The sequence below is a fragment of the Tursiops truncatus genome, chromosome 16, assembly GCF_011762595.2.
Source record: "Tursiops truncatus isolate mTurTru1 chromosome 16, mTurTru1.mat.Y, whole genome shotgun sequence".
Lineage (NCBI taxonomy): Eukaryota > Metazoa > Chordata > Mammalia > Artiodactyla > Delphinidae > Tursiops > Tursiops truncatus.
The window spans coordinates 27,227,513-27,252,341 of NC_047049.1; the positions used below are offsets into that span (position 1 = coordinate 27,227,513).

The following is a 24,829-nucleotide window of genomic DNA, read 5'->3' on the forward strand; positions in this document are numbered from 1 at the left end:
CATACCATTTGCCCAGCAGCATTCTGCAAGCAAACTTCTTTTAGTGAGTGAATATGAATGGGTAATGGAATCTGTGCAAGGAAGAATCGACAGAGTGCTGGGCGTTGCATTACTACCGATGGGTGGACAAAGGGGAGCGGAGACAGACTCTAAAACTGTATGACATCACAGCCACCTCCTTCAAGCAAACAGGCAAAAGTGCAGAAAGAGGAGAAAAATAGCTTCAGAGCAGAATACATCAGTTATAAAATATGTCATCCGACAGACGATAGGAAGCAGTAAAGCATTTGCTTTGCTCACTGACAATGCCAGGAACATGAAAGCAGCACGAAGAATTACACATGGATAAAAACCCACGTACTACAAGAGGATGGGCATTTCCTGTTGGATAATTGCTTCCTAAGATTACGAAGTTTTAAAGATGGAAGAGCCTTCGAGATGATCAGTCTCACTTCCTTGTTTTCAAGTTGAGAAAATGGGGGCACAGAGAGGCATCGTGACTTTCCTATGGCTACAGAGCTAGTAACTGACGGAGCCAACGTGTGAAGCTAGGTCTGTACCACACTGCCTTTTACTGATAACATGAAGTTAGATACTCCCCAAAAGAGCCAAAGAAAAGGAAAAAGAAGTCATCTGACAAGCAAAATCTCATATTGTCACTGCTGTCATTAGGATGAGGCAAGAAAAACAGGACACAAAGCATAAAATATTGACACTGAAAGTCTGTAGTAAAACCCCATGGGGTGGAGTATCAATCTCTTTGGAGAGTTTTCTGAAAAACAAAGAGGCTCTTCAAGAAACAGGAGTAGCTGAGAATCTAAAGCACCCAGAAGTGTTAGAAGCACTGTATTTGATGAGGATGTCTTCTCAGTTCAACTGCAGAAGTCCCTGAAGATTCTAAAGCCAATTTCTACAGCAATCACTACATCTGAATCAGACAGTGCACTTTTGTCAGACATTCCTTACCAAATGGGCCAGATCAAATCAACTGTTTCGGAGAATCTAAGTGCAGTTCCTCTTACAAGTACAGAGAAAAGCAAAGTGAAAGACTTTATTAAGAAAATTTCAGTCACTGGATAATTTATGCTGTTTTTTCAGGTCTTAGGATCCAAGGGCAGAGTTGTGTTTCTACTTGCACCTAGACTAGCTAGCATTCACTGAGCACCTACCATCATGCTAGGCACTGTCCTAAATATTTTCTATATATTATCTCACTTAATCCCCATATCAACCTATGATGTTGATCTGTTTTAAATCCCCATTTTATGGATGAGAAACTGAAACTCGGAGGGGTTAAGTATTATATCCAAGATTTCACAGCCAGTAGATGACAGGACCTGGACTACAGAACAAGCCGTATACTTGGGGATGGATTCTAGAATGACATTCTCAAATAATGTAGACCCAGAAAATAGGTATTTGGTCCAGGGAAGTAACCTGGGATTATGCTAAGCGAATCCTTCCTATAACAGAACATCTTGTCGCTTCTTGTTTCTTGCATGTTTCAGGTTCTTCCATTTTCTACAGCAAGGCTTTTAAACTGGGATTCACCGATCTTGTAGGATGTCATGGACGTGCTTCAGGGAGTCCATATAAAACTATACATGTGATGTTACAGATACATATATGTAATATCTAGATGGCTTTTATCATGTTCTCAAAAGTATTCATGACTCAAAGATTAATAAGCAGGGCTTCCCTGGTGGCGCAGCAGTTGAGAATCTGCCTGCTAATGCAGGGGACACGGGTTCGAGCCCTGGTCTGGGAGGGTCCCACATGCCGCGGAGCAACTGGGCCCGTGAGCCCCAGCTGCTGGGCATGCGCGTCTGGAGCCTGTGCTCCGCAACAGGAGAGGCCGCGATAGTGAGAGGCCCGCGCACTGCGATGAAGAGTGGCCCCCGCTTGCCACACCTAGAGGAAGACCTCGCACAGAAACGAAGACCCAACACAGCAAAAATAAATAAATTAATTAATAAACTCCTACCCCCAACATCTTAAAAAAAAAAGATTAATAAGCAGTGTTTATAAAAGACCAAAGAACCTTTGTTTTTTGGTGTAAGAAAGACACTGATTTGTTTGAAACTATTTGAATTGGACCAATAAACCAGATCATACAAAGAACAGTCAAATAACATGTGAAGGGTAGGGAAGCTTATCTCAAGTAAGGCAAATGTCAGCATCCAGGAGACCAAGGGAATAATACAAAGGAAGCTGCCAAAGCAGCAGAGATGCTTTAGTTCAGTGATGGCAGGACAACAGACTTATTAGACACAGATTTATACAGTAAAAGTTATATTCAATCAGTTTAGAGATGCTTTCCCTCAGTATCTTTCTCTGAAAATGAGCACTTTTGCTATCCACTTGACACTATGGAGGACCCTAAGGCCGAAAAACATAACTCTTGTTTTACAATCCTAACCTCAAGTTGTGTCTGCTTCTCATAAGGTCGTGAAAATGAAGACATTAGATTGCTTCAAGGTTGGCAGTCTGTGCCTGAATTTGACACAAGCATTTATAATACTTCCAAGAATACAGTTATTAAATTTGTAATTACTGCCTAAATATACCGTACATTTACCTGTACTACACCAATTATGATCCCTTTATGACCAATCCAAGTTATACAGAATACACCAAAGTAACAAACTTTAAATCTGTAAAAGATGCTTTAAAAGGAGAGGGGAAGAGCTTTCTACATATTTCATTTTATTCCTTATTTCCCGGGTTTCCAAATTCTCCGGAAGTTTTCTCCTGGGGGGCAGAGGCGCCTGTATGAGGGTCCCCAGCCCCAGGCTCTGTCTTGGCCCCATAGCTCTGCATCCCGAGGCTGGCCTGCCCTGGGCTCCGGCAGACGGGGCTGTGCTTGCCGCTCAGGGCGGCTGTACTCCCAGCCGATCTCACTTCCCACCCACAGCTGGACCTTTAGTCCCCGGTGTGTCCTAGGCAGGGATGCTGCCCAGATCTATGTGGGCTCAGTAAGGTCTACACCTCGACAGCCAACCAGCTGGACACAACCAGTCATGCTGTTCCTACCCCTTCTCCCAGCACGCAGCCCTTCATGGGCCACGGTAGCCTGCTGGCCTAGGGCCCCACAAGAGGCGCTCCTTCTAACTCAGCTGGACCATGGGTGGAGCTGCAGCCTCGGGATAGTGGGATAAGGATAGGGAGTGTTGGGGAGAATCACATTCTCAGGGCCGAAAGGGAATTTGACTATCCTCTAGTCTACTCCCTCTTATTTTACAGAAGAGGAAACAGGCTCGGAGAGAGAGGAAGACATGCCAGCCCTCTCCGTGGTTCACTTCCCCAGGCTACCCTCTCTGGCTCCACTAGAAAGTGGCAGAGGAAGACTGGAGTTGGGCAGGTGCTGGCACTCTGGAGGCTGGGCCCAGGCTCACTGATGGGCTCAGAGCCCCTCGTGCTGGGTGGGCAGAGGTTAAGCCTGTTTGCACAGTCTCCCGATACTCCAGGTCTCCCAGTTCCTCTCCGGCTTTATTTTGTTCTCTGAGAGCACTGAATTGTCAGCTCTAATCCTTCCGAAAGCGCAGCGTTTTTCAGGCGCTCTGTGTAAGTGAAACCCTAATCCCAAGGAAAACGGCCACTTAAGCTGCGGGAGCATCAGGCGACTCTCCGAGCCTGCCACAGGATTTCCTCCGCCCTGCCCGCCAGCGCAGCGGCCCCCGAGAAGGAGAGGGGAGCATTCCAGGCTGAAGGCACGCAAAGCCCTCTCTGAAGTAACAATAGTGGCAGGGCTTTTGCCTCCCAAAGCTCAGGGTTGAAAAAGTGCTGGCTTGTTTGTCCTGAGCAGGGGAAGGAAGGACTCTGATCACCCGGAGGAGGGTGGGAGGTCTTCCTGTCACCTTGCGGATGGCTGGCTCTCCGGGGGAAACAGGCTTTTAGGTCTTACCTAGGTGACTCTGAGGCCACCAGGACATTTCTGAGCCCTTGGTCCCAATACATACCTGTAACATTCACTGGGACACCCCTCTTTAGGGTTTCTGGTCATCCAGAAAAGGTTGGGTTGGCTGACTTCACTTTTACTTAGCCAACCTTTTCTTCTTAGAAAGTGCCAAGTAATGGAGTAAACAGGCTTAGTACTGGGGGATCCCCCCCTTTGGAGAACTCTCCTTTGGGACACCCCAAGCATCTCTAAATATCTACAGCAGCAGAAAGTTTCCCTATAACCCAGCTATCCATGAAAACAGTGCCCAGTGCTTTCTACTAGGCAACACTTTTTTGTAGTTGGCTACTACATGCATTTGAAATAAAGCTCGTTGATTTCTCAAAAATATTTTGATTCAAATTCAAACTGTCCTCTCTCCTTGATCTCTAAATGAATTAGTGATTCATTAGGGGGGCCAAGCACAGTCCATTTGGCGTGCTCAGCCTTTGGGTCTCATGGACAGAGGGAGGAAATGAAGGAAGGAGTCAAGAGGTAAGGCCCAAGGTAATGGGCCAAAGCTGAGCTCAGCTTAGAAGACCACAGAACTACGTCTTTGCTAAGATGCCCGGGTACCCTTCATACCTTCCTCCTGCTCCTCATGCCTCTCCTTCCCTCTGTAGCTCCATTAGCAGCCTCACGTGCTTCTGCCCAAGGCGCCCTGCTGGGGAGGGAAGCCCGTCACTGCTGGGATGGCTGGTGGGCACAGACATGGGTGTGGAACTGGGGCTGGAGATTGTGGTGGCCCAGCTTTTGTTCTATTCAAATTTGACCTGACTCCCCCAGTCCTAGAGTAAATTCATGTCTTTTCTTTGCCATATCTTTTCCCTCTAGGGGTGGACTGGATAAAGAAGGAAGGGAAAGAGCCCTGATCCAGTGACTCCCTAGGCTGCAGACCCAGGACACCCACATTATCTGTCAATGTCTCATTGCTATGGAAATGCCCCTGTAATTAAATCAGAGCTGAGGTCTGGGGGCTGGAGGCCCTGGGGGATGTGGCTGGAGGCCTCAGGGATGTTTGGAGGAGGCTAGCCTCTTCCCAGTGGGCCTTCTCGGCAGAGGAGAAGCCCTCTGGCTTGGTGTGTCTGAAGTTGCCCTAGCCCTCTCCTTTCAAGGTTGGCGAGGAACTCTGATGTCTGTGCCCTAAATTCCTCAGCTAATCAGGGGCTTTGAGCTGACAGACAAGGCTAGGAGACTCCCAGCCTCCTTCAGAAACATTTCTCAGCCTTTATTGCCCTCTCCTCCCCCAAGAGGCTGGCCAAGGGCTAAGCTGTTTGTTTTATGGAGGGAAATGCAGTGCATTGGAAGGGGGTTGTTAACTACAGGAAAGAGGCACTTCCTAGAGGTCCTCAGGACTCCTAGAGCAGGAGGAGGAGGGTTTCCCAGGGTCCACACCTCTGTCTGCTAAAAGGCCACTTCACTAACCATCCTAGATGTGGGTAAGGAGTCTGAACTTCTAAGAGTCTGCAGCCCTTTCTCAGAAGCCGAGCCCATACTACTCTCTCTAGGCCCCGGGGGCCAGCCCCTGCTTTTCTTTGAACTTTGCCTTACTGGCCTCCTCCACCTCTGCTCAAATTTGCCAACTTCCAGGAGACCCCCATCTTCTGCTCTCTCTCCCCACCGTGGGCACTCCCCTCTTAGGACGCATCCACATCTCCTCCCGGATCTTAGCTACAGATTCCGGCAGAGCTGCAGTCTCCAGGCATCAAGAGAAGTTTCTCCCAAGCTCTTGAATAAAACCACCTTCTCCCCACCAGGATGGGGAAGCTGACAAGGCTTTTTTTTTTCCCCCGTGAGGGAGGAATGGACTGTCCCTGTTACAGTGCTCCAATGTTCAGACATTTTTCCAAAGAAAAGGGAAGACTCTCTGCTGAGACTTAGCAGTCTGGGAACTTGGATAAGCAGGGGAGAGGCTCTACTTTCAGGGCTGCCTGGGGCTCCTCTCTTTCCATGCCTCCGAGTCCCAAAACAATGCGCTATAGGTGCCTTCTTTGCCCTTTAAGATCTCCATTATCTGACAATTTGCTGAGCAGTGGTGGGGAAGGGGATGTGGGATCAAGATCTGTGATTAACACAAAACATACTTCTTTTTTATCTTTTTTAGAATGTTAAACATGCTTACACTATAGTTGTTTTTGGATTGTTCTATTATCTCTAGTTCTTAGGGGTATTAACTGTCCTGTATATTGCTTCTGCTAACTCTCCCTCATGATAGTTTGTATTCATATGAGGTGTGTAATTTTTTTTAGTGAGCTCATCTTTAGTGATGCGTTTTTGTTTTTTTTTCTGTGGGAGTCCCATGTGCCCTGGATTGTAGAATGTCTCTGCAAGGAAGGTTTGCCCTTGTTCCTGCTGGGGTTTCTGAGTGGGTTACTATCCTAGACACATTTTTATGTAAGTTCTTAGCTGGGGGTTCCTGCCACATCCTCATGGTATAAATTTGGACTCAGGGTCAGGCTTGGGGGTCTCCATTTCTCATGGAGACGTTATTTTCCCTCCCTTGCTTTCCTGAGCACCTGGGATGAGTTTGTGTGTTTCCCATGCATAGATAGCGTTGTCCTGCTCCATCCCTGGCTTTACTCAGGGGAATGCTGACTTCTAGTTTCCTGCTTCTTTGGGGCCCAAGGTCATCTTTTCTGTCTGGTGTGTTACAACCCCAGCCTCCCCCAATTAGGGTCTGCCTCCAGTGTGATGCCAGCAGCCTTTCAATCTGCTCTGGCTTTGGGTCTCCCTCTACTTCTTGCACAAGATGGTGAGGTTTGGTTGTGTGGTAGAATTCTCATTGTTATATTTATCCAGCTGTGTTTTGGTGAGTTTGGCCTGCCTTGTTTCTAGATATCAATCTCATTCCTCTATAACCCCTCCGGGACTAAAATGAGGATGGCGAGGACTACACTTGCACAAACCTCTCCCAGTGCTCGGCAGTGAGCCTCACCAGAGGCCAGTGAAGCCTGCTCACTTGGTGCAGCAGCTCTGGGGCCTGGTGCATCCCTCGGCTTCTAGAGTGAGCATGGAGAACCACTGTACCATCCCCGACTTCCTCCAGCACTGTCTCGTTCCATTTGGGCTCCAGGGCAGGGAACCCGCTCTCATTATCAGGGTGGATTTTCGCCAGGTGAAGGGACTCTCAGAATTCTCAGAAGCATCTCCAAGTGACTCTGGGACTCCTGAAACTAGTATTCATCTTATTCTCCCAGATCAACATCCCTGCCAAGGTCCCCTCTATGGCTGCAGAGCTGGCCAGGCACAGGAAGGGAGGAGTCAAGGTGAGGAGGCTATGAGGAAGGGGGGCTCTTTTCTACCAGTGACAGGCGACTTGAAGGCACCAGCACACAGTTGGAGTCAGAGTCCTCACTGAAGAGGCCCTGACCCAGAGGCCCGCGGGACCGCTGAGGGGTTGATGGCAGCCCACTGTGGGGTCCTTTGGAAGGGTAAGAAGGAGGTAGAAGGTACCAGCCACAGCCAGACAACCTGAGGAAGCCTGGGGCCAGAGTGCCCCCCACCCACTCTCTCATCTAGTTGGTCCCTTTTTCCTTATCACTTAGGAGACTCGGCTCCGTTCCAGACCAGCAGCCTAGAGCAGTGGGCTGGAGAGAAGAGACGCTGCTGAGCTAGAGCAGCCCAGCGGCGGAAGGGAAAGTGGGTGATAAATTTAAATAACCAGCTTGACTTGGCAGCTTGCTGAGTTGTGATGCAGTGAAATTAAAATCTCGGCAGAACTTGCAAACACTACTCAGAAAAATCAGTCTCTCTCCTTGGTTCTGTGAGAGAAGGTGGGGAGGGGAGGCTTTTGGGCCGAGCCCCGGCCTCTGGCAGCCACCCTTGCCTGCAAAGTGATTAGCTGTGTCCTGGCCCACTGGGCCCCACTCTCCCCTCTACACAATAGTCCAGGCTCCTCTCTCCTCTCAGTCCTGACCTTGTGGAACAGCTGTATCAAGTGGCTGGTGAAGTTTGAAATCAGCCTCCAGTGCCAGGAGGTGGCAGGAATATCAATAAGGTCGGCTCTTCAGGTTGGGCTAGGGCTTCCTGGGCTGGTTTCCTCAGGACTCATTCCCAAAGGTTTGCAGCCTCAGCTGCCTGTCCCTGGGGAAGAAGATGAGCTGGGGGTTTAGGATGTGGGGGATGAAGAGGTCTCCTTGAACATCTTGGCACACTCAAGCCAGGCTGTGGCCACAGGATGCCCTCCTGCTCTCTCACCTGTAGCACATACCTGGCCAGAATCACCTGTCGGAAGGTGCCTCCCCTTTTCCTCCTCCACCAAAGCTCTTCATACTCTCCAACCAAATAAGCTCTTAAAGAATCTTGGAGGGCAATTTTTACAAATACACCAAAAGCCCCTTCCATATCCCAGCTATTCTTGGAGCCCAGTTCTAGGTGCCAACGTCCTTCTAGAAAATCTCACCTGAAATCCACCTCTCTGGTCTGCTCTCTACATCACCGCTCACCACTACCCGCAAACTCCTGGCCCGAAGGCTAATGTGCTGGACCCATTCCTGAGATGATCCATGAAGCCTCTGGGCACTGCCCTGTTTCTCACCCTGACAGTACCTCCAGCAAATTCTGTTCATCCCCATAATAAACACATCATGAATCATTCATCTTTAATAGATTATGCAAATTAGGAGGACGTAAAATCAACAAAGATCAATAACTGCAGCCATTTAATTGCCAGCAAAAACATTTTAAGAATGAGCATAATCTGTAGCCCTTTCTCGGGTAATGGCACCATTAATCCAAACATTGGATCTTGGCCTAAGCGTAGAAAAATCATCCCCTCCCCCCTCCCCCCTCTCCCACCCCTCCCCCACTTCTCCACACACTTCTCTCTTTTTGGTAATTTCCAGTTTCTGAGTAAGTTTCCCTGTCATTACCACTGGTGAACAGCTCCGAATGTTAATGGTTCTGCTTTTGTTACTCCTGGCTTGATTGAAATGTCGCATACAGATTGAGATGTTAGTGCTAACTTGCCACCTGGGAATGTCAAGCTGGGTCTGAAATGAACTTTTCTCACACTTGGATCCAGATGGATCAGCCGGAGATGTTCCCAGGCTGAGCTGGGACCGTTCCAGGGCCATGGGGGGGAGGCGGGCGGGGGATGCTCAAGGTGGAGGCACTTTTCTGCACCAGCCTGAGTTCTCCTGCTGCAGGAACCCTACCACAAAGATCCTTCTCTCCACCCCAGGAAGCCTCTGCCTTCTAGACTGTGGCCCTGGGCCCAGGGAAGCACAGCTGGGGTTAGAGAAAAGTCTCCTGGGCTCTGTTTTGCTGCTGCCTGGGGTGGGCCACTTTTGGGAGGTGACCAGTGTGACTCTCAGCAGATCCGGAGAAACATGGCCTGGCCTGGACCATCACTCTTTCTTGGGTCAGAACACCCACAGCTCAGAGAGCTTCCGAACCGGGCTATGGAGGGTTCTTGCCGAGGGCCAGTTGATCATAGGCTGTATCCTGACCCAGCTTATGTTGTCACTCCCAAAAGCCCATCTAGGTCTCCGACACTTCCAGAACTCAACCTCTGATTGCCTAGCCAAAGAACTCGACTCTGTCCAGGCCGGAAACAGCTGTACCAGGACACCCCTTAGGGAGAATCTGGGAAAGCTAACAACAGGGCTCTCCCAAGCCCCCCAGGTGGAGGCCAGGTGGCCACTCGCAGCCCATCTCAGACCTGAGCCGTGCTCAGAACAGCTCCAAGTCAGAACCAGTGCGCTGTCCTCCAGTGGGGCCATGCCCGCTCCCTGTCTTTGGTGACTCTGGCTGCTGCCAGGTCCCCAGGCCGCCTCCGCTCGCCTTGTCGGCAGGTAACGCCTCAGTGTCTCCCAATCACCACCAAGGCCCTTCTCAATCATTCTTTCTCCCAAGGAACAAACGGCACATTGGCTTTAGTGTCTCCAGAATAATTAGGTGAATTTTAATAACACCTCAATGTGTGTCTCTCCCACTTGGGCACTTTCCTGGCCCGGAAACCCTTCTGCAGTGCCAGCCGCCTTCCACAGCCCTCAGCTCTGTGGCCTGGAGCCTCATCAGCTGGGCTCTACACTGCACTGTACCTCAGCCTTCTTCCCCTCTAGCTGCGTCCGCTGCTCCTCCCTCATCCATGCCAGCACCTGGATTGGGTGCCCCCTCCCCCTGCCTTTTGACTGAGGGACAGGCCGGACCCTGCCTGGCCTTGAAATCAAGCCTTGGTCTTAGTGATTTCTCTGGGAAGCTGGAGAAAGGCTGAAATAATTGAGCTTACCTATAACCACATGGCCAGATGCCACGCTCTGAAGCCCAAAGCCACAGCTTTGGCACACCAGGCTGCCCAGAGGAGAGGAAAGCAGGTCCCCCAGGGGCCTCGGGGACACAGGAGTGTGGAGACTCGACACTGGGCACTCATGCTCCACTCTTGCCAGCCCGGCCTATTTGCCCTCATTCTCCTGCACACATCCTAACAAGAGGCTCATAATTCCGGCCACCTTGGTGGAGGCAAGAAAAAAGGCAAAGGAAGAGGCAACAGGATGGGCAGAAAGAACCAGCCCTAGCCCTTCCTGGCTTTGACATTTCCAGGCTGGAGCGTACAGAGACCCTGACCACGGTTTTTTCTCCCACATCTGCACACATCTGTTCAGGAAGCACCCTGGTTTCTGGAGACTCACTCTCTCTACAGAGATCATGGCAGGGAGCCCGCTTGTCACGCTGGGCCCCAGATGGCATGGGCTGAGGTGCCCCCCCACTGAAAGCAGTTTCCCACCCTCCTGGAAGCCCCCTTACCGGTCACAACGGGGTATGTCTGCGTGCCCGACACGTTGCTGCCCAGCTCGGGGTTGGTGGATGCAGATAGACTCGACTTGACTTCATCAAGCCCAGGGGTCAGTGCTGGGAGGGAGTACTCGTTCCCCTGGGAGGAGAGAGAAAAGAGACAGCTCACTATTTACGTACACATGCGGAGAGAGGGCTTGGTGTGCAGATGGGGAGGAGGAACGGGGAGCCCTCCCAGATGGGGTGGAAGGAGATGGCCAGGCAGAGGGCGGGGAGTGTGGGAGGGGCGGGCTCGATGGATGATGGAGAGTTGTGTGTGGGTGGGGGCAGACCTGACTCTGGGAAGCTGAGGTACAGCCTGTACATTCTCGGTGGGCACCCCAGCACCCTTTACATCTCTGTAGCATCTCTTGTCTAAGAAGCCCCAAAGGCGGGGTTTAGCAGTGGGAATCCCCCTGCTGAGAGGCAAGCGGTGTTTTAAGGTCCCCCAGGTGTAGGGAATCTTGGGGAGGAGGGGCGAACCCTGACATGATGGCAGAGGCAGTAGCTGGGGGAAGGGCCTAGTGGGGCCTCGAGCCTGGCACTGCTGGGCTGGCTGACCGGGTGCTGGAGCCCCTTTTTAAAAAACAAACAAAGACTGCCTCACGGGCCCCTCGCTCTCTGCCTGTGCACTGGGGTATGAAATTGGGGAGGGGGAGAGTCCACATGGCTAACAGAAGGGTGGGAGGGGGCCAGTCATTGACTCTGAAAGGGTGTCCTGCCTGAAACACTCGGGTAATTGCCTTTTTATTGCAGCCACCGCCAAGCCAGACCCCAGAGCTGGGCTGACCAGGAGCCCGCACGAAGCAGGAAAAGTTGCTCTGATTAATATTACGTTAAATTAAAACTGATTTTCTGCTCTTTCGGGTCCGTTTTTTTCCCCTTCCGCTTCCTGGCCCCCCCAGAGGGCCCCCTCCCCTCCCTGGCTGGACAGGATTGCCTCGTCATTTCCAATTCCTTCTCGTATTGATCTTCCTGTAGAAATCAGTTTTGTAATTAGCTGCAAATTAGGCCTTCTACTGGGGGTGAAGCTGCCCCCTGATTTATCACCAGAGTAATTCGCTGTGATCGGAGAGAAATTAAAATGAACTCAATTAGGCTTCGGATTTGCTTTATGGGCCCTGCTCCGAGTTTCAGGGGGAAAAATGACTGTGCTGGTGTTTAATAGTCTAATGAAAGTAAATAAAGGTTATTCATTGTAATACAGCCGGGGACTCGGGGAGGGTGCACCAAGCCGCCCGCCTCCGCCGGCTCCTCCTTTGTTGGTTTATGGCTCAGGGCACCTTAAAAAGACTTTTGATTTTTGTTTTATGAAGACAAACAGCTTACGGGATAAAAGGACGGGCGGGGAGAAAGGCGAATGGCTGGGAGCTGTTGGAGTCCGAGAGTGGAACTGTGCTGTGCAGCCTGTGCGGTTGCGCTGGTGCGTGTGGGTGTGTGCCCGAGTGGCTGTGCTGTGCTGAGGCCGTGGGCCTGGCCTGGGCTTTAGTGGGGGGGGGATGGGTGTGTGCTCACGCGTCGGAGTGTGTACACAGGGGGTTGTCCTGGTGTGTGCGTGGAGGCAGGCGTGGAAGTGCGCTGAGCTGGTGGTCTGTGGGGCGTGCACACCTACTGGCTGATGGGCTGTGCTGTGAGTCCTGTGGGCTGGGCGGCGGGTGGGCAGCAAGCAGGTGGGTGGCGGTGGTCTGTGAACACGTGCACACAGGTGAATGGGAGCAGTTAGGACATGTGTTTCTACGCTGTGTGATGTGCTGGTGTGTTGTGGGCTGCATCCCATGCTGTGTGTTCTGGGTTGCTCTTCATCTGTGGGAAGTACTGGGTCTGAGGGGTAGGCTGTCAGGAGGCAGACACAGCGGGCTCACCTCCTGACGCCCCAGGCTTACTCAGACTTTCTGTAGGACCCTAGGGGCATTTAGGCAAGGGACGTTCCTGAGTACTCTATGCCAGAAGCACAGAATGGCAGGGCCGGAAACGACCTGTCAGATCATCTGTCCAAGCCCTTCATTCTACAGACGGGGAAACAGGATGGAACTGAAACTGAAATGGGATTAAGATTTACCTACAGCCATACTCGCGCCCAGAACTCACCCTTTCTAACTACCATATACTATGACGATTTTCTTAGCTCTGCTATGATGTCCCTGTGTGAGCGTGTTCACACAGCGCACCCAAAGGCAGCACACACGATGCTGGGTGTGCGTGTGGCTGACCCACGTGTGCACGTCCTCCGGAGGCCTTGCTCTGCCCAGTCCCTTTCCACTTCTGCAAGCAGAAAGCTTCTTCCTCACCTGCTCTGATTTGATGTGCTCTGATGCCTGGAAGACGTCAGGGTAGGAAGGACGCTCAAAGACCCGATCCAAAGCTTCTAGCTGCTGCTGGGTGAAGGTGTCAGCTCGCAAGTGCTTCCGCAAACTGTCCACGCCACTCTGGGAATCTCCATTGGGGACTGAGCCCTCAGACACATCTGGAGGACACAGGGACACTCGGGGCATGAGTGCAGGTCAGCAGAGGCACACAGTGGGCAAAGGTGACGGGCACCTGGCTCGGCCCCCAGGGCTTTGCACCCCTGCTGGAACCCCTTTTCCCCAGTTTTCAGGCTGGGAGGGGCTGGCCCAGGGGCTGGCCATGCCTCAGAGACCTGGCTGAGAGAGCCAGAGCCCCTGAATGTCCTGGGAAGAGAAAGGGAAGCTGTCACAACTCGGGGGCGTGGGAAGGACTAGGCAGAGGCGGTGGAGCCAGAGGGATTCCCAGGGGCCATCTCCCCAGGGCACGTCTCCCCTGAGCCCCTTCTGTCCCCCCCCCGGCCTGGATTGGCCTGGGAAAGGAGCTGGGTGTCTTGGGCCAGCATTACCCAGCCTGTGGAGAATTGAACTCGGCTCTGAGATGAATTTCAGTTCCACTGACTCCAAGGGTGGAAAATCATCAAATCTCCGAGGCTGAGTGTAACATGGAGACTGGGTGAAGTAATTAACTTCACCACTGAGGGAGGAGGGACTCAGGGCCCAGCTGAGGCCCAGCTTGCGTTGTGCCAGGCCTGAGACTGGAGCAGACAGCAAGTGGCACGTGAGTCATGAAATGCAACTTGGGCAGAGACTGAAGACTGGGTCCCTGTAGATGCTGCTGTGCCCGGGCCACCCTCCTCAGCTTGTCCCTGACCTGGACTCTGGCGAGGCTCCGCCAGAGGCCAGCTCCTTGGCCGCCTGGTTCCTCCTGCAGTCTCTACAGGAAGCTGAGACTCGCCCCATGTATGAAAAACCACGGTGCAGCCACGAAGTGCCCGCTCCCTGGGGCTGTAGGCCAGTCCTGTCTGTGTACTGCTCTCCCCAGGCCTCCCACCACTCTGCTACCCTTCCCTCCCTGGACCTGCCCTCTATCCCGGTCCACTGGGGTTTTCAGAGTTCACAGCGGGCCAAGTACCTGCTGTGCCTACACTCCTTGACCCCACACCCTGCAACTTCCCGGGCTCAAAGCTGGGTCCTCCCAGCCACAGCTTGGCCACTCCTTGGCTTCCCTAGCCCAGGACCAGCTGGGGAGCCTTGGGCCTGGGGCCAGCCCATGCTGTAGGCCCCAGGGTGCTCCTCTGGGACTGTTATATATATCAGTTTATAGGTGATTATACGATATGATATAATCAATATTGCATTATATACAGTAACACCGTACAGTATCATTCAGGAGAGCATAGAAAATATTACGTATTGATTAACCTCAACCTGCAGCCATCCTCTCTTGCTGGCCTCCCAGATGGAGCAAGGGGGTCTGCTTTCCTAATGGGACTTCCTGTCTTCACTCGATCCTGGAGGGGGTGGGAGAGCAAAGAAAGGGTGTGTGTGGGGGTGTGTGTGTGTGTGTGTGAGACAGACAGAGAGAGAGAGAGAGAGAGAATGGAGACCAGGATCGTGTCTGAGGTGGACAGACAGACACAGGGACAGCCTTGATGATATTTCTATGTTCCCTATGTTCCTAAGGCCACAAAACTTGGTTGTGGTGTTTTTTTCTGTGTAAGCTTCTGGAGTGATTTTCTGTCTTAGAGGCAGTGTATGCATCTCTCTATATGAGTTAGGGTGGGACATATTTATTTTTCCCTTTTGTGTATTTTCTGTATATATGCATTTCTACACGAATAAGCATCCAGATAGATAAGCGTCTGGGAATGTGTAAGTGACAGTCCAGGAACCTTTCTGAAAAGGTGCGTGTGTACGTGTGTGACTGCATGGGGAGTGTGAGCCCCCGTGCCCCCGTGTTTCTTCTGTGCCTGCTTCTCTCTCAAGGATCTGCCATCATCTTAATGCTACCCCTTGGGGCTACTTGCATGTTTCATTGTGTCTAATTCTCTCTTGCTGGAGTCCTCCTACCTTTTTGGGAAGCACTTCTGTCAGAGCAGAGGGAGACAGCAAGTGTCTTTGTGTGTGGTTACTGCAGTGTCACCAATGAGTCCTGGCAAGTAAAGTGCATTTGTCTGCGAACATGGGCTCACATGTTATGTGCATGAGTGTGTGCATATGTGTGGTGAGACTCATACTATGCCTCTGTGTAAATTTGTGTATATGCCTGTGTGTGGCTTGGCCCAGCCCGCGTGTGTGTGTGTGTGTGTGTGTGTGTAGGGGCTGAACTGAAGCTTTGTCCTCAGGTCACTGGCTGGAGGAGTCTCTTTTCCTTCATTTATTCAGGGCCTCTTCAGCTCTTGACAAATCTGTCACTCTAAATTTGCGAGAGATTATGGTGCTCTCTCCCCAGCCCGCAGAGAGGTGATATATGATATCTGCTGCCCCTATTGATTGCCTGATCTGGTGGCAGAGGCCGGCGAAATGAACTTGAAATGAACATCATGCCTCAACTCATTGTGCGTATAATACACTACTTAATCCCACATTTTTCAGCCGCTATGGAATTCAATTGATCAATCATGTTCCACTGATAGTACTGTTTTAGGGGTTATTGCTGCTCCCTCCACTCACTGACCTTTTTATTTATTTATTTATTTTTGGTATACTCAGGCCCTGGTGATAAAACAGGTTACAGAGGCAGCGATGGAAAGGGGGAGGGAGGAAGGAAAGGCAAAAGGATGGCTGCTACTGGAAGAGGTGGCTGAGGGTCCGGGGAAAGGGAGGAAGAGGAGAGGGAAGGGGGGTGGGGCAAGGAAGAGACAGAAGGTGCTAGAGGAGCAGAAAAGCAAACTAGTCTGATGCAAGCAGGAGAGAATCGCCAAGGGAGGCTGCAGGAGGCTTGAGGAAACTCCTCAAAGGAGAAGGAAGGTGACAGGGAGGTGGGAAAGGCAGCAGTCATGATGAACGGCGAAGGAGCACAAAGAAAGTTCTGGGGAACAGGGAGGACAGCCACAGGGGCAGGGAGACGGCAGTGGCATTACTGGTGGGGGACAGGGAGGCAGTGTCCCCCAAATCAGCCAGAGGGCCCACAGGCTCTCCCAGGCTCTCCCCAGAGGCCAGGGTGGTGCCCTTCCCTCAGCTAGAGAAGGAAGGGAGGAGTGAAGGCAAGGAGGAAGGGCGGGAAGGGAGTGAGGGAAGTAGGCCGGGAGAAGCCTGGGCTCAGAGGTCAAAGGAGGAGAAGCTCAGGGAAGAAGGAAGCCCAGAGGCAGAGGCAGGGCAGAAAGGGAGAGAGGAAGAAAGGGAAGAAGCTTCCTACACCAGACACCTCAGGAAGCACAGGCTGGGCTGAGGGCCCTTGCTACAGGAATAACCCAGCTGGTTCTGCTTTCCCGGAAGCCTGTGTATCCAGTGAGGACGGTAGCCCGGGGCCTGGACGGGGGTGGGGTTGGAGGGTAGAGGTTGGAGGAGGAAAGAAGAAGAGAGTAGAGGAAGAGCAAAAAAGAAAAAAGAACATGGAAGAAGAGAATTGAAAAGGAAGAGAAAACGAAGCCGTTGTCAGTACCACCCACTTGCAGGGACCTACTCAGGAGATGGAGAGAGAGGGCTGCGGGGGCGGGTGCTTCCCAAGGTAGAGTCTCAGCGGTGGCAGCAAGGGAGGGGGATGGAGCTGGGCTATGAGACACTGCCAGGCCCAGGCACTGAAGGGCTCTCTGGCAGAGCTGGGCTAACATGGAGGAAGAGGCAGAAACAACTCCTGATCTGGGCTGCAGAGTGAGTAGCAAGGAAAGTAATTAGATAGCACCCACCCCCTTGTGCCAAGGAGCCAGGTTGGGAATTCCCTGTGGGCAGGAACCATGACCAGTGCATCTCTGTAGATCCAGTGCCAGGCATGGAGCTGGGCACAGACTTGATACTCAATGGATGAATGAGTGAATGAATGAATGAATGAACGAGGCTCTCCTGGGTGGCATTCAAAGCCAGACTACTGGCAGAAGGCCTCTGGACCAGCCACCTGGCTGGCTTAGCATCCCAGGACACCCAGTTACCTGTCAGGCAAGTCCCACACATCCTTAGCTGTCAGAGGATATGGGAAGACCCACGACAGGCCCCTGGGTAGACTCATGCCCCTTCTTCACCTGCCCCACTGCTTGTTAACTTCCAACAGCACTGACTCTGGTCCACAGAGGCCCTTCCCACTCTCACCAACACCTTCCTGCCCACCTATGGTACTCCTACCCAAGGACAGAGCACACCGTGTTGCCAGTTAAGAGTGAAACTCAACCTTGGAGCTGCAGAACTGCCATCCAAGGCAGCTGGCAGAGGCTGCTTGAGAAGTGGGCCCAGAGATGGCCCCTATGTTGGACTCACCACACCACGGCCCTTCGCAAAGAGTAGGATAAAGTGGGTCTATCTGCTCATTCTTGGTTCCAGGGAAGGCCTTTCCTAAATGACAGAGCAGGCCCTCAGCCTTCACCTTGATGGGAAAACCAGCCCCTACCTTGTCAGGGCTCCAAGAGGAGGGCTGGAGTATGATGCCGCATGGCCTGGACTTTCTGGAGCAGTTCTGATTTCCAGTATTCTTTCCCACTCTCAGGCCACATTTTCAGATTGAGGTTGGAAAACGTGGCTGCGAAGGTTTAGTAAGACTTCCCAGAGCAAGGAAGATACCCTGTGCTCGTTGGTCCCATATGTGGAGGATTCGGTCCTGTTCTGTTGTCCCCTGCCCAGCCACCATCCATTAGCAGCTCACAGTACTGTGAGCTTGTTACATGCCATTTAATCCTCCCAACAACCCTGTGAGGTAGGTGCTGTGATACCTATTTTAAAGATAAGGAAACTGAGGCAAAGAGAGGTTAGGTAGCTTATCCAAGGCCATGCAGCTGGTAAATGACAGTTGGGATTTGAATTCAGGTCTGTTTGACTCCAGAGCCTGCTCTCCACATCATTTCACTCTGCTGCCCCGGGTGCCAATCCCAGGGGACCCAGTTGAGGGCCACTTGGCCCCACCCAGGACACTGCATCCCTCCCAGCATCCCCCCTTTTCTACTTTGTACCCTCCCTATACTGAGGCTACCGCCTATGGCCCCTGAGCTGGCCGAGCCCAGACTGCCGAGAATGATGAGGGGACACCTGGTCCAAACTCCTCATTTTAAGGTAATGAAAACTAGCAGGGTGGGTGGTGAGGTGGGGGAGGGGAGGTGACCAGTCCAAGGTCACACAACTGAGTAGTAGGACCCTCAGAACTGGAGCCCATTCCAGGTGCTTTGTCCACTATGGCATCTCTGAAGGAGAGTGAGCTACCGTAAGTCCTTTTCGGAATGAAGCAAGATATAAATACATTAATTAAATTAAACAAACTGCTGAGTTAAAACTTTGACGTAGATTATTCTTTCAAAGGGAACAAAGGTTCATATTGTCTTCTCCTCTGACCACTTCATATTTGCTTACAGTTAACAAAAGCTTTCATAGACCTTATGTTATTTGGGCTTCTTAACTACTCTCCAAGGTAGCTAGGGATTATAATCCCCTTTTTACTGGTGAGGAAACTGAGGCTCAGAGTAAATGAAGTGCAGCATAAATGAGGGTAAGTGGCTAGGTCAAGGGCATATCTACCAGGGAGCCTGGCACAGGGAAGATGCCTGTGGACAGTTGCGGCCTGAGCCCCAATGAGGAGCAGCAGCTGCCTGCCCAGCCCATGTGCAGAGCCTGGGATCCAGCAGTGGGGCCCTGATCTCCGTGCAAAAGAAGAGAATTGTAAAACCAAAGATCACCTTGACTGGAAGGAGAGCCACCCACAGGGTAACAGTGATTACTCCCTGATCGTGAGCAAATTCTTTTCTTCTCATCTAAGTTTTTCTATATGATCCAGGCCTTGTACAGGAAGCACATACCACTTCTAGAATCATTAATAAAAATGGCTTTTACTCCTCAACAAAAAGATGTGATTTCCTCATTCACTTAACCTTGTCACTCCCCATCCATTCCTGGGCCACCCTGGAGCAGAGCCCTACCTCCCACGCCTCTGACCCCAGGCCAGAGCCCTCTTGCTGGCCAATCATGAATAGGGCTGGCCGGTGAGGTCTCAGCAGCTTGGGGAGGGGAACAGGCACTGAACACCACGTATTAGGGATGAGGGCTAGAGACAAGGGACAAAACAGAAGTGTTCTGTCTTCCTTGTGTGTTGACACTGTACCTGAATCTCCAAAGCAGTCCCTACAAGGGACAAGAGAAATTCTCGTGTGCTGACCAAAAGGTAGGTGGGGGTGATGGTAATAGAGAGAATGAAATAATGCCATTTCCTTGGTCAGAAAGCACCAAGGCTCATCAAAATCAAAGTGGAATGAATAGGGGCTGCCCACCAAACCCCAAGAAGTAGGAATTAGGCATTTGAGAGAAATTCCTTTAAAGTATAGCAAAGAACTATATTAACTTCAGTTTTCCAAGCCCAAATACACACATCTACCCATCTATGGGGAAACTGACAATATTAGGGCTTCCACCTAACACTCATTAAATCCATTCACTTTTACGAGGTATTTACTATCATTCTTATCTTTCAGATGAGAGGCAAAATTATTTGTTCAATATCATCCAACTAGAAAGTAGGCAAAGGCTGGATTTGAACTCAGGAATGTCTGACTCCAAAGCTCTCTCCACTCTATCAAATTTGCCTTCCCTGTCAAAGATCATCATCACTGTCATGTACTGAGCACTAACTATGTACTAGGCAGGCTCCAGGTTCTTTATTACACATTATCTCTAATTCCCACATAACACTTGCAGAAGAGCTACCATTAATCCAATGTTACAAAAGAAGAAACAAGCCGAGGGAGAGTGAAAAACATGTGAGTGCTTCACACAGCTAACAAGGAGCAATCCCAGGGAAAGTCAGTCTCACTTCACCTGTAGACCAAAAATGACCTGAAAAAGTGATATAGGAAGAAAAGAGAAATGTGTGGAGGAAGTGGGGACAGTAGGTGATGGACCTCAGCCTCTAGGGGGCTTCGGGGAGGAGGAGGGGTCGGGGCGCTGATCCGGGTGGGAGCTCTTTGCTGCATCCCAGTCTGACCAGTGGCCTCTGCCCCCTCTCCCTGTCTTAGCTCCTCTAACGCCACCTTCCTCCTCTGAGGGGTTCACTCCCAGGCCGCCCCCAGTCTCCCCAGCTGCCAGTTGTTGCAGTTTCAAACTCAATTGTTCTCCTCAGTGCTGAGGCAAATGGAGTCATTAATTACCTTCTATCGGCTGGGCTGAGTTCAGAATGCGATCAATATCCCCGCTTGTCATTCAGGGCAGCCTGCCTGTGCCGCTCCGGCCCCACCCCCACGGTGGCGCAGGACCGCGAGGTCTGGGCTGCCACCCTGGCCTCCTATCTGATTGAGAACGGGGAGAGAGGTCGGGGATGCTGAGGAATGGGGCTGCTTTCCGGACTGGGAGAAGAGCGAGGATTAACAAAACGGGGAGGAGAGGGGGCAGAGGGGAGCGGGAAGGAGAAAGGAAAAGGAAGGAGCACGAGGGGTGAGGAGAGAAGGGCAGGAGACAGGAGAAGGAGGAGGGAGGAGGAAATGGGGGAGCCATGAGCTGGGAAGAAGCTGATGCAAACACTGTCTGTCCAAGGAGGTGGGATGACATTCCCCATGGTCTCCTGTCCTTATACCAGACGATCCGTGGGACTGCCCTGGCCAGTCACCCCAAGCCACGCTCAAGAGGAGGGCACAAAGAAGTCCTTGGAAACCTGGCCCGAAGCTTTGGCTCTGAGCAAGACCAGCTTCTGCCCAGCCTTCCAGCCCCGGAGAACCTGCTAACCCTGACCAAGCCCTGCTTCTAAACACTCCATGAGTTCACGATAGGGTGGAAGGCAGGGGCATGGCTACCTGCCTGCCTGACCTCAGTCTTACTGGGCCCATCTACACCCATGTGCCTCTGGGGACACTAACTACACTAGTGGCCCTAATGTGACACTGAACTAGGAGTATCATCTCCTGGGTTGAAATCCTAGTTTTGTCCCTCACGTGCTATATGACCTTGGCCAAGTCCCTCGAGCTTTTCTGGACTGAGTTTCCTCAGATGAACACCAGAGGGTTGCTACTCCTATCTCAGCAGTGTTCACTTCTCTTTTCTCTGTGTTCCAGTAGACATCTATCCAAACCGCTGTTGTAGAAATAATAATAATAACTAAAATCGATCCAGCTCCTATAATGGTACCAGACACTATGCCTAACGTAATCCACTGATTCAATCCTTACAGTAACAGCAGCTCACGTTAAGTGCTTACTATACATAGGGCACTCATCTAAGAATTTTACACATATTGACTTGTTTAATTTTCACCAGAACTTAAGCAGGAAGCTCCTATTATTATCCCCATTTATTTTGTAGGCGAAGAAATGGAGGTGAAGAGGTTCAGGAACTTTCCTGAGGTTACAGAGCTAACACGTGATGGAGCAGTCAGAAGCAAACCCAGACAATATGCCTCGGGCAGTTAAGCTCATAATCTGGATAAACCAAGGGCTACACAGGCTATGTAACTCGCCCCGAAGTACTTATTCCAGCCAGTAAGTGGCAAAGCCAAGTTTAGAATCAATACGTATCGTAGTTATTACTGTCATTATTTTTTTGGCCACATGGCGCGGCTTGTGAGAGCACAGGGTCCTAACCACTGGACCGCCAGGGAATTCCTACGTCGTTATCTTTTAATGTTTGTTTTCTTCACTAAACTGTGACTATTTTAAAGGCAGGGACCCATCTTTTTCATGTATGTAAACTTAGCCCAGGGCCTGACACATAGTAGGTGGCAAAAAATGTTGGCTGATTTGTTGCATAGAATTCCTAAAGCAAAGATTGATCCATTCTTTACTTGCCTTGCAGTTTACCTTTTAGAAGGAAAAAGAAGCAGTGTAGGACACTGCCACTCTGGATTCAGTGTTATCACATTTTATAGCCAGAAAGTGTCATGGAGATAATTTAATCCGTTCCCTCTTTAGAGATTTAAAAAGAAAAAAGAGGCTCAGAAAGGTTGAGTAATTTCCCCATGTCACACAGCTAGTCATCGTTAGGATACAGAGGTTTCTCAGACTCGTGCCCTTTTCCGCTACCCCAGGCTGCTTAATTCTGACCAAGAAAGAAAAAACTGATAAAAGGGAACTGTTGGGGATCTGGGCAGAAAGCACCCATGTCTAGAGGTGACAGTAGCAAAAGGAGGGGGCATTGCACAGGATCTGACTTGAGAAAAGCAAACTGCTATCTGTTGAGGGAAAGAATGGTTGTGTGATCCCGTGGCAAGAGATTCTAGAAGGGAATATAATTCCATGAGGACAGGATGCTCTAAAAATGAAATTCTGCTGCTACAAGCTCAAATAATCAACCTGACAAAGTAAAGGGAGTGGGAGTGGGAGTGGGGGAAGGGTGGAAAGAGAGGGTCTTGAAGGGAAATCATTGTTGTTGCACATGAATAAGCTTTAAAATATGATGAGCCTAGATTTTAAAAGAACATGTACATGGAACAGTGGAAGATTATGCAGCCATTAAAAAATCATGTTTTCAAAGAATATTTAATGATATGTGAAAATGGTCCTATATAATGTTAAGTGAAAAAAGCGAGACACAAGCTGTATATACAGTATAATTCCAATTCTGATAAAAATTATATATATATTTAATTATGGATACACAGGGGAAAAAAAGACTGTAAAGACTATGCCAAAATTCTAAATCTCATCACCAAAATTCTCTTGGTGATGAGATTATGGGTGATTTTTTTTTTAATTTACTGTATCCTCCAAATATTTTTACAATGAGTATACGATACACTTATTATCAGACAAAAGTTATTTTTTTCCCTCTTATAAAGGACACACACAACAGATGGAAGGAGGGGACCATAACCAGGGATGGATATGAGAGTAGCAGGAGCCTGTCAGGAAGACAAAAGCTCAGAACAAGCTGAAACAACAAAAAAGGGCCTTGGTAGCTACGTCTGGAGAAAGAACAAAAAGGAAGGCTAGCTTAAGCTCAGTGCTCAGGAAAGGATGCAATGCTGAGAGAGAAGGCGGAACTTCTCAACCCCTGGCTTGACGTGGTCTTCTCCATCAAAGAAAAGGATCTTCAAAATGGGACCAGGAGGAGTTGCCCAGGTCAGGAGGAGGCCAGGCAGGTACCTCTTAACCATTTCAATTGAGTTACCTCTCCCAGGCCCAGATAATTCATATATCAGAACTCAGGTGAGGCAGGGTGGTGGCTGGGGGGAGGTAGATAGCATCCTAAAGTTTTTGTTGATAATCCTTGAGTGGTCACAATAAAAGGGCAACACAGTGACAAAACCAATGCCATCGTGAAAAGGGGAGAAAGGTAAGCTTATGCAAACAACAGTCTAGTACATTTAATATTAGGGTCTGGAAATCTTTTAGAAGAAATTATCATGCCGTTAATGTGTGGGCATTAGAAAAGAAAATGGTAATACTGTGGAGTCTGCATGCACTCCCCAAGAATACGTGGTAGCACATTAACTAGTTATCAGTGCTTAGATCAAATGCCATCCCTACAAAGACTTCCTCAATCGCCCTGATGGGAAGCAACTGCCCCCCGCTTCTTTACATTTATCATAGCACTTTATACCTTGATCATAGATCTATCACATTCTGCTTGTGTAATGGTGTGCACATCTATCTCCCTACTAGATTAGAAGCTTCTTGAGGTCAGGGACTGTGTCCTTCCTATTTACCTTTGTAGATCAGTCCTGCTATGCTTTATCCATAGCAGACATTCAATTTTCTCATCAACTTATATTGGATTTTTAAAATTGATTGATTAAGGAAACACTGTGGGTATAGTGAATGGTAACAGAGAATTTCACAGAGAGTCTTCCTAACTTTATGGACAAGATGAAGGACAGTGAAATGGCTGATGGCTGTTGGGCTCAATGGTCCCTAAAGCACCCAGGAGGGACGTCTCCACTGGTGGGTCATGTGGCTTTCCTTTATTTTAAAGGAAAATCACTCTTTAAAAAAACTACTTGGGGGACTTCCCTGGTGGTCTGGTGGTAAAGAATCCACCTTCCAATGCAGGGGACATGGGTTCGATCCCTAGTCGGGGAACTAAGATCCCTCATGCCGCAGGGCAACTAGGCCCGCGGGTCCCAACTACTGAGCCCGTGTGCCTCAACTACAGAGCCCACGTGCTCTGGAGTCTGTGTGCCACAACTAGAGAGAAGCCCACACACCGCAACGGAGATCCTGCGCTTGGAAATGAAAGATCCCCCGTGCAACTAAGAAGATCCTGCGTGCTGCAACTAAGACCCGATGCAGCCAAATATTAAAAATAAAAAATAAAGTAAAATAAATAAAAATAAATTTAAAAAATGAGTAGGAGATGTCAGACAAACAAGAAAAAAAAACTACTTGGATGATGACATAGAAGACATCCTTATGATCTTAATTGGGTGGAATTAAGAGCCCAAACCAACAAGATGAAATTCAACAGGGATAAATGGAATGCCCTATGTTTAGGTTTAAAAAAAATCAATTACACAAGTGTAGAATGGGGTAGACCTGGCTTGATAGCAATTGATGTGAGAAAGATCTCAAGGTTTTAGTTGACCACGAACTCAATATGAGTTTGAGTCTGACACGGCTGCTAAAAAATCGAACGTAATCTTAAGCTACATTATGGATGCAGAATCTCCAGGTGGAGAATGGCAAGCGTTCTACTGTACTCGGCTTTGGCTAGACTGTCTCTAGAGTTTAGTGTTCATTTAAGAAGGACTTTAACTGTCAAGAATGAATTCAGAGATGGGTAA

The 24,829-nt window shown here is 50.0% G+C and overlaps 1 protein-coding gene across 4 annotated transcripts in view; it reads right to left on the bottom strand.

The window, feature by feature from the left end:
* The window catches only part of PAX2 (paired box 2), a 77,954-nt gene that overhangs the window by 6,714 nt on the left and 46,411 nt on the right, over positions 1 to 24,829 (bottom strand). For all 4 annotated transcript variants that reach the window (XM_033841750.2, XM_033841749.2, XM_033841751.2 and 1 more), the window contains 2 exons: positions 13,000 to 13,175; positions 10,685 to 10,811 (listed from right to left, as the gene is read on the bottom strand). In XM_033841750.2, coding sequence (XP_033697641.2) covers positions 10,685 to 10,811; positions 13,000 to 13,175 — 303 coding nt within the window. The remainder of the gene's footprint in view (positions 1 to 10,684; positions 10,812 to 12,999; positions 13,176 to 24,829) is intronic.